At 52.3% G+C, this 9,437-nt stretch overlaps 3 protein-coding genes across 3 annotated transcripts; 2 read left to right on the forward strand and 1 right to left on the reverse strand.

Moving 5' to 3' along the window:
* Positions 1 to 793: 793 nt before the first annotated feature.
* PHACADRAFT_201983 (uncharacterized protein) lies at positions 794 to 3,276 on the forward strand (the record flags this gene model as incomplete). The annotated part of the gene is made up of 6 exons (XM_007402254.1): positions 794 to 892; positions 953 to 1,577; positions 1,733 to 2,139; positions 2,211 to 2,930; positions 2,980 to 3,151; positions 3,203 to 3,276. 6 exons carry the CDS (start codon positions 794 to 796, stop codon positions 3,274 to 3,276), a joined length of 2,097 nt encoding a protein of 698 aa, XP_007402316.1.
* A 1,020-nt stretch (positions 3,277 to 4,296) lies between these two features.
* PHACADRAFT_167305 (uncharacterized protein) lies at positions 4,297 to 5,950 on the reverse strand (the record flags this gene model as incomplete). The annotated part of the gene is made up of 8 exons (XM_007402255.1): positions 4,297 to 4,438; positions 4,495 to 4,687; positions 4,740 to 4,880; positions 4,944 to 5,059; positions 5,133 to 5,200; positions 5,272 to 5,300; positions 5,355 to 5,397; positions 5,453 to 5,950. The coding sequence occupies 8 exons, from the start codon at positions 5,948 to 5,950 to the stop codon at positions 4,297 to 4,299; spliced, it is 1,230 nt and encodes a 409-aa protein (XP_007402317.1).
* A 743-nt stretch (positions 5,951 to 6,693) lies between these two features.
* On the forward strand, positions 6,694 to 8,504 carry PHACADRAFT_167306 (uncharacterized protein; the record flags this gene model as incomplete). The annotated part of the gene is made up of 14 exons (XM_007402256.1): positions 6,694 to 6,728; positions 6,785 to 6,823; positions 6,882 to 6,935; positions 6,992 to 7,016; positions 7,071 to 7,152; positions 7,203 to 7,264; positions 7,439 to 7,547; positions 7,596 to 7,663; positions 7,715 to 7,789; positions 7,849 to 7,906; positions 7,955 to 8,022; positions 8,071 to 8,114; positions 8,168 to 8,354; positions 8,421 to 8,504. 14 exons carry the CDS (start codon positions 6,694 to 6,696, stop codon positions 8,502 to 8,504), a joined length of 990 nt encoding a protein of 329 aa, XP_007402318.1.
* Between the last annotated feature and the right edge of the window lie 933 nt (positions 8,505 to 9,437).

Genomic DNA, 9,437 nt, shown 5'->3' on the forward strand with positions numbered 1-9,437 from the left:
CCTTCCATTCAAAGCAGGTCTCTCCGGGAATACGATGTAGAGCTAGAACCGTTCAATGCAGCGTGCATTTGTGCGGCTATGCGAATCATCTCTGCAGCTCCCGCACAGATGTGGTTGTCGGGTGTATACGTAAGAGATCACCAGCCTGTAGACGGCGGGTCATACGGAGAGATTTACAAGGGCGAGTACGGCGGGAAGTTAGTGGCCTTGAAGTCACTGCGCATCTTTCGGAACCGTGAAGAAGACATGAGAAATAAGAAGGTGCTCCAGAATTCATATAGCTAAAGTGGAACGCTGCTAATCACGCCTCTCGCAGGCGTTTCACAGAGAGATCGCACTCGTTCGGGGCATAGTTCACAGACACGTCTGTCAGATAATAGGCGTCGATCGAGAATCCTTCACGGGCCTTACCTGCGTGGTACTACCCTGGATGAGTTATGGCAACGCCCTACAATATATAGCGAAAGTCGGTTGGTTCGCTCAGGATGCCATTCGGTTGGTCAGTCCCTCCTCCAGAATATACAGCAGACTGTTATTCATGGTCTTTCCAGATCTGTCAAGTGGTGTCAGGGCTGGCATACTTGCATAGGAAGAGCGTCGTCCATGGAGATTTACACGTCGTACGTCAGAACGTCTAGGACGTTGGTAGTAGACTCTAACTGAAGAATTTCTCCTTCAGGGAAATATTCTCGTGGATGCAGCAAGAGATGTACAGCTCGTTGATTTTGGGCTCTCGAATTTCTCAGACTCTGCATTAAGTTGCAGCTCAGCCCAGCCCGGCGCAACACGTTGTATGGCCCCCGAGATATTCGACCCGGTCCGCTTCCTGCTTCCGCGCGTTCAGCATACTCCTGCCAGTGACATGTATTCGTTCGGGCAGGTAACATGGCAGGTAGGCATGCGATAGCATACTGACTTGATCGTAATCTGATCTGAAGCCGATCGCTGCTAGATATATACCGGAAAAATACCCTTTCCAGACCTGACCAATTACCAGGCGATGTTTGCCATCCTCGACGGCAAAAGTCAACAACGTTCTCTATCTGGCAGAGAGATTCCAGACGCACTGTGGGAAATCATGCTGGCGTGCTGGCGCCTCGAGCCACCCCGACGTGCTGACGCTCTTACAGTACTCCGCCAGCTCGAAGCTGTCAATCTTGCCGGTCAACTTGGTCAACAATCACCTTCTAGATCCGACGCCAACATCTCTGCCGACGCTCAGACGTCTTCTGAATTGACGCCTACTCCCTCCGATGTCATCGTGCCCAACAAGGCATTGCCGCCTCCATCAAATAATCCCACTACATACATCGCCAGTAGCCCTCCTCCGTCTTCCATATCAACACTTGATACATCGCAGAAACTAGACGCTGTTGTCAAGGCAGCGAGCAATATAACGCTTGAGGATGGTAGCCTCTCAGTAAAGGCCGCTATAGCCCGTTCGACTGAGGTTTGGTTACAAGACCTTCACACTTTATTCCAACGAGCAAAGGACTACTATCCTGACGTCCTATGGCGAGTTGATGGTGGAGAAGAACTCGGACGCGGTTCCAAGACGGAGATTTGGGGGCATTATGGTATGCATCCGCACTCTTCGTCTATCCCCTTTTCCTCGTCGCGCTGTACAAAACCCTAGCTGGTGCATACTTTTTTGAGTTCCATTGTGCAGTTGTTAAAACATTGCAATCTGATCTTTACTATCGCATACATACTGACCATTCTCATCTCACAGCGGTCGTATATTCTCGCGCGTCACCAGCCCTTCGAGAGAAGTATTTTCCGACGGGGTCATTCCTATCGTCGAGTGCCTCTCCTGCGCAGATTGGTTTCACAGGCGCTCGAGCTTCCTTCTCGGACGACTTTGAGCTCTTTTATACTGGCCGTAGCTCGGGGGGCCTGTCTCACTACGAAGACCACGAGAGCATGGATATCGAAGAGGACTCGAAGAACGAACTACGCAAAGACCTCCTCTCTATGTGGCGCACCCGTCTCAACTCCGATGTCCGCATCACTACAACGATTACTGATGATGCCGTCACTTCGGAACAGGAATCCAAGGTGGCTGTTATCCACTCACATCGCTTCGTTCTGGCGTCTCGATCACCCTACTTCTACGAGCAGCTCCGGCAGACTGAGCAGGTACCCGGAGAGCCCACGCTCACCCTACCATCACCTCCCTTCACGCCGCTCTTTCTGTATTCCACCCTTAGATGGATCTACACTGGCGAGTTCGCTTTGAGTCAGACCAACTTGAACTTGAACAGTGGGACCTCGCCGCCGCATTCAGCATCATGCGATGCGCGATGTATCTCCGTCTTGACGCACTCTACGACGTGATTCAGGCGCGCATCGTCGAGGAAATGATGCACGGGCTTTTCCATGCCTTCCTTCCCTTTGACGAACACGAGAAGATTACCGGCGGCGTGTGGGGCGCAGGAGGATGCAAGTGTCCCCAGTGCGCATGGCGCGCGCCTCGCGTACTCGAATTCGCTCGTAAGGACGACGTGAAGAGCGTATATCTCGATCGTGGAGCCCGCCGCGCCCTTACAGCCCATTTCGGTGAAGGATGGTGCACTCCAGCATTTGCGCACTTATCGTCGAAGACACGCCGCACCATCCTGAAGGGGCTTGCGAAGCGTATGATACCTTCTAACGTGTTTCCACTGTTGTACGCCTCGCAGGCCGGCATGAAGAAGCTCGAGGGAGTCAAAGAGCCTTGGGCGACCGTCTCACGGGAAATGCTGCTTGCCGCTAGCGACGCCATTGATAAGGTCCTGTGTGGTCAATCAGCTGAATGTTTTCGGCAGAGGGAGTGGCTCGAGATTATGGAGCCGGAAGACGACAATGTAGAACGAGACGAGAAGTTAGAGTGGATCGTGAATGCCATCCAGCGCGGGATGAACGACTCGAATGCCGCGATGCTTTACCAGGTGTGTAGCAAACAACTCTTGGGGAGCTCTGCGATATGATGTCTGCCAGATATTCAAACAATCAATGTTAAGATACCCTGATGCGGGCCCGTACGTCCGAATGCGTGTCGAGGAAACTTACGAGGAAATGCTGCTCTGGTTACAAAATCGATGGACGTTCGTGAAGCAGGAGGGCGGCTTCAACGGATTGGAAGGCTGGATACTGGCCGATATCTTACGGGGTCTGTGCTCTCCTTGAGCTGTTCCGCATGCGACTTACGGCTGGCATATAGGGATCGAGATCGATGACGAAGAATTACTCCACGTGCTGAAGCAACCTTTCGCTGCTCTGAATAATAAGGGCTAGCGCGAGGGTACCACGAAACAGACCCATCGTTTCTCGAACGCGTATCAGCTCTCTAGAGCACCATCTAATTGAATGAGCCTCGATAACCTGCGCAACTACTTTGGGAAGAGGAGCTCGCCGCAGTGGCATGCCTGCATAATCATCGCTGTGCCGCTCGGGTAGTGTATCTCTGCCCGCGACAATCTCAGCGTGTATCATGAGCATATTGGCTCAGGTGAACAAAGTTACCAACGATTTCCAACTGAGCACCATCTCAGCCTTCACCTCCTCGTTGCTGAAGCGATGTATCATGTGAACCTACGGTATCTTTGGTTCATTTTCGGTAGGGCTCGCCACAGCCTAGCGATGCTTTCGGATGGACACAGATGCACCGAGATGTCGAGCGCCTCAATGTTGGGCGCACGAGCGCATGCAGCTTGCGTCCCATCCCACCCTCAAGGAACTTGGGAAAGGCGGACGACAAGACCGATTATATCGTGGAGAATTTCGGGGAGCTTGGTAATGCCAGAAATTGAAATACTGGCGCAGACAAGCGGATAGTCGACGAGTGAAGTGAAGGGTCTGCTCTCTTTCTTATATCTGTAGATGCTGTCAGATGAGGTCATTCACAATCGGCCATGATGGGTGCAGGTATCGTTAGTACCTGAGCGGCGGCGACAGCGTCCTACCATACGGGCGCATCAAAAGCAATCATGCGGTGGGGAGAACCTGTGCGCTGGATGATGGCATCGATGCCCGACGGAAAGTTCGGAGGATTCTAGATATCAGATGGAGGCAAGTAATAGGGAATGAAGCCGTAAGCCATCAGGTGAAAGGCGTGCGTGGAAACGGTTTCACATTTTGTCGCCATCCAAGGTAGCCTCGTTACAAGTACAAAGATCCAAAATTCCAAGCTTCCTATCATACACTAGTTAGTTCGTTCGAGCTGACGTCCTATAATGCCAGACAGCAGAAATATGACAGGCGGCGCTTACAATGTAAACTTGGTACACTGCTCACCCATCCAATGACGAAGGCTTTTTACAGCTTCGCCCTGACCTCAGGTGACTTAAACGTCTTCCTGATATCGGCAACGAGCTCATTCGGGCGCTCGAACGCAGCGAAGTGTCCACCGCTTTGATGCCTCGCGGAGTACACAATAGGACCAAGCGTATGATGCCACCTAGAACAACTCACGTCATTGAACGCTGGAGGGTCCAGACTCGCAAGTGGACTTACGTTTGGGGAACTAGGACGAGCTCCTGCGGGAAGATGCTAATCCCAAGGGGTACTTTATCATTGTAATACGTGGGATCAGCAAGCGTTTTAAAATCCTGTGCGTGAAGGGCCTCGTAATAGATGCGGATAGAGGTCGCAGCAGACGACGTTGACTGAGCCTGAGAGAAGGCGTAGATATGGATCCACGTTAAGACTGGGATAGAACTGTCAAGAGCGCTGTAATCTGAGAGCTCGCGGAAGCAAACCTTCGTCCTCGGTCCAAGGATAATTGTCGGTCCAGGTAACTAATTTTTCGTATATCCACGCGAGGAGACCGACTGGTGAGTCCGCCAGGGAGTAAGCGAGTGTCTGAGGCTTCGTGGATTGCTCTTGGAAGTAGCCTTGACCTGGGGGGAGGGTAGGAGGCGCGTTAGTACGATCAAAAAAGTTGAGAGTCGCGCTTGCCGTACCGATTTGCCTGAACCACATTGTTCGTTGGAGACCCTTCTTCTCCTCTTCGCTGTATGGTGTGACGAGGTGTGCGAAGAAGAGACGAGGCCAAGCCGTCGCGGAGGGCGGACCAGCCCTGCCGTCCGAAAGGTCAGCGCACGAGGTTCATTTCATCAGGGTCAGTGAGTCAAACATGTGGGAAAACATACCCGGGGAAGTTAGTGTGCCATGCCTTAACATGCTTTGGCCCGTACAAATGTACCAGACGATGGCAGATCTAGAGCAAGTGGCAAGATGACGAGACTCTGAGCAGGCCATCGACGTCAACTCATGAGACAAGATACTCACGAAGAAGCCCCAGTCACCGCCCTGCACGACTGATATGCACCTGCGTCAGAGTACAACTCAAGAGAGATTTGAGCAGTACGTGCCGTATTCATTGTACCCGAGCGCGAGCATCAGGTTGTGACAGAACTGAGACAATTCCGGCGTCAGTAACAACGCTTCTCGCTGACGAGACTAAACTTGCCTCAGCATACTGACTAATCGCGAACCCGCTCTTCTCAGGCGCGCTAGTGAAGCCGAAGCCAGGAAGGCTTGGCGCGACCACGTCGAACGCGGGGTCGTCCTCGCTTTCGGGATTCGTCAGCAAAGGCAGAATCTTTCGCACTTCGGCGAAATGCCCTGGCCAGCCGTGCACAAACAGGAGGGGAATGGCCTTTCCTGGGCGCTTTGCGCGCTGGTGTACGAAGTGAGCCCGGAACAGGCCATGTTCTTGCACGTTGACAGGGAGCGTGAACTGAGGGAGGTCAGCATTGAGAGCTGCTTCCTCCCTTCTCCAGTCGTAGGTCGTCTTCCAGTGCTCGAGGATACGCTCGAGGTCTGCGTTCGGAACGCCGTACTTCCAGGGGTCGTCGCTCTGAGGAGGTGGAGGAGGCAGAGTAGCGTTCGTCAGCTTCTGCCTCACCGCATCGAGAGCATCCTGAGGAATCGATATTTGGAACGGCGTAGGGCTTGCGGCCGACATGGTGGTTCGCAAACAAGTCTCAGCAATACGCGGAAATTCGAAATATATTGCGACACGGGTATACGGCAACGGGACTTGCTACTTATGGGTGGGTTTAGGCTGAATAGCGATCAATAATCACATGTTAAGGATTTTTGAGCGGCTAAAGTACACGGCTCCCTAAAGCAGAAGAGAACACTCATACAGTGAAGCTTTAAGCTAGAATGGGGCAGCCGAAACCTCATCCCACTAGGAATACAAACAAACAAAAAAAATCACAGGTAAGCGACTCTCTTGGCAAGTGCGTAGCTCCGATTGATGATTCCCGTAGCATTTCAAAGCTTTACGGCATCATAAAACGCAGCGTCGCGAACACTGGTATTTTCATCGAGATTCCTCTCGAGCGCTCATGCTCGAGGTCCCGATGAGGCCTGAATTTATGTATGCTTGCCCTGGCTGCAGGGAAGTGCCTCTCGGTGCTAGAGCGGGTATTCGGCGAAGGATCCCATGAGGACCAATTATAGCCACTTCAGCGGGAACAAAAAAGAAAAAGAGAAAAGAGAAAAAGAATCAGGCAGCTCCAGACTTGTCCGCGGGGAGATTGAGTCCGGTGCTGTCTTCGAGCCTCAGCGCAAGGACTGAATTCGATGTTAGGTCAGCTGAAGATCATAACCTCCGCGCGGCCATGGGTGCCGCGCAGAACATTTTTCTTGTAGACTACTACTTGCCCTACTCTCCTTCATAACTTCATAGCTTAACGACAAATGGTATCGGCGGGAGGGCAAGCAGCGCAGATCTTGTGAGTACAACCGTTCACACTCTGCGAAGACTTCTGACGCTGACGGGGTTGCTCAGGCATGGGCCGAGTCTCGTTGGCATCTTCCTGAATATCTTGTGAGCTCGAAACAAGCTGTCTAACAGAGTCCTCTCTGTTCACCATCATCTTTCATAGACTATATGGCGTCGTTATTGCGCAGGCGCACACCTACTACGCGAGCTTCCGAAGGTAGGTTCATTTCTCGACTGCTTTCGAGACTTCAAAGACTCATATGATTTCTTCAGCGATCCGTTGTGGATCAAGGCCTATGTGAGTAATACGGAATCTGGCGTGTTCGGCTCTGAGCATATTATAATATTCAAGGTCGCAGTCTTGCTCCTTGCAGACACATTGAACAGCGCATTCAACATTGCCTGGATCTATACCGTCCTGGTTAACAACTTTGGTGAGGGTCCCGCCCACCCTCCTTCACCTGTGCTGGAAATTGTTTCCCAGGCAACCTCGCTGCTCTTACGCAAGCAGACTGGCGTAAGCAAAAGCCTCGCCCTTTGCTCCATGTGCACTGATTGTTCCGCTGTTTTTGCAGTCTTCGAGTCAGGTAAGTACCCTGTGCTTCGATAAAATTGTGAGCGCTGTCAATGGAGACCCTGGCGGCCGCTTAGAAGAGGCCATGGCGGTAAGTTCGCGCGTTTTCGGGTTGTTTTTCTGACAGGCGTCTCACTGGCGGCTAGGGACTCATCGCGATGATGGTCCAGCTCTTCTACGCGTGGCGCATCCTGGCGCTGACCAAGAATCGGTGGATCGTCGCACTCGTTGTAGTAAGCTCCACCGTCTCTGGCTGTAAGTGCTCTATTGGCTCGATATCGATCTTATCTGACATTCTTGCAGTATCTGCCATCGGGACGGCAATTGGCATCGGGATTCGCCCAGAGTTTTCGGGTTTCAAGTCTCTTGATGTTAGTTATCTTGGCTGTGTTTTCGTCACATGCTAATGGGGCGTCGTGCAGGTCATTGGACTCCCTTGGCTCATCTCGTGCACCGTCTGCGATGTCACAATTGCCGTGGCACTTAGTGTGTACCTGGTAAGACGCACTTTGCCATGCGCTGAACGTCGGCTTAACTGTACCTGGCGGGATTACAGAACTCGCGCAAGACTGGATTCGAGATCACTGATAACATTATCAATAAGATCATACGGTGTACGTTCGCTGATTATTATGTTGACTGATCGTTGACGTTAAATGTAGCGACCGTGCAGAGCGGACTCTTGACCGCGTCTTTCACCATAGCACACATTGTGGCATATTTGACTTCAGTGGGTCCACTCTATCACTCAAAGTGATTCTCTCTAATATTTTCGCAGTCCACGGGTATCCATATGATCTTCAACTACGGCGTTGTCAAGTTGTGAGTGCACAGTTTTGAGGAACACTGATTTTACAGGACTGACCTCACTGAAGATACACGAACTCGGTTATGTCGAGTCTTAATTCTCGTCAGGCAAATTCCCACTTGCCTTCAGGTGATACTAGCTTCATCGACGCAAAAGAGGTACAGAAAGAGTTCAGTAGCCTCTACGCATACAATCTGAAAGGTCATGCTTTTCTCCAGTCGAATTTTGTGAGCTCCAGATCAGTCAGACCGCAAGTGAGTTTCTGCGCTGCCATGCCCCAGTTTTCGAGTGTATCAACATTGACCGGCTGCTCTTTCTAGGTCAGCATCACGGTAGAGATGCACGAGATGGCGGATACTCTACCTCTGCCAAAAGCGAAGTCCGGAAACGAGCTTGTAGTGTAAAACACGGCCGTGACAGGACACGTGCCTGAAATAGTAACGGCTCTATCTGGGCGGGCAGTGATATCGGGTGTAATTGTTGGGGAAGTGCAGGACTCCAGCTCCACCTCCGAGCTTTGAGCTTCAAGTGCTCCACCAGAATGTGTGTAGCCTGCAGCTACCTGTGTACCCAGGTAGCGACATCCACTGATTGAATGTGTTCGCCTTGCCGCGGTGACGTGCGCCATGATTCTCAGATACCTTGAAGATGCCGGCCAATAAGAGGCTCGAGGTTAGGTTACCGGACATCTCACGAGCCGATTAAGTGAGTGTCTAGTATACACAGCCATATACCTCCACAGAGCCCCGGCTAAGGCCCCTCGCCAGGAATCTCTTCTGAGATTTGTGTATGCGGCCGGCTAGTGCACGCGACGCCGACCAACTTGAAGCTGTCGGTTATAACGATCGCACCGCGTATTGATCATCCCGTATACCACGCGCGTATACGGCCACTAATTGATTGCGCTCTGCCACGCTCGTTGCCCCCGAGTCGGTCGCTCCGTGCACAACGGAGCTAGCGCAGCCCCAGCGCTCTCGTCTCATTGAACCTCGCAGTCATGTGCTGCAAACGGGGCCATGATCGCCCGTGCAGCAGGGTCGCGCTTGGTGGGCGGTGGGTGTCCGCCGATGATGAACATCGTTTCGGTGGCGAAAAGACTGGAGTCCATATCTCCGCGCGCCATGAAACAGGTCACATATAAGCAGTCCTGTGGTCTCGAGTCCATCCGAACAGACTGCTTCTCCCGCTTCTGTCTGCCGTCCCCTTGGGCATCGCTAATGCTTGACTATGGTCCCGACCTGACCACCGCTCGCGAAATGCGAGTATCTACCGCCCGTGTCAGAGGTCCAGAACTGTACTAATGCACTCTCCAGTCAGGCCCTGCTTGCTTGGCATTT

This window comes from Phanerochaete carnosa (genome assembly GCF_000300595.1).
Source record: "Phanerochaete carnosa HHB-10118-sp unplaced genomic scaffold PHACAscaffold_71, whole genome shotgun sequence".
Taxonomy (NCBI): Eukaryota; Fungi; Basidiomycota; class Agaricomycetes; order Polyporales; family Phanerochaetaceae; genus Phanerochaete; species Phanerochaete carnosa.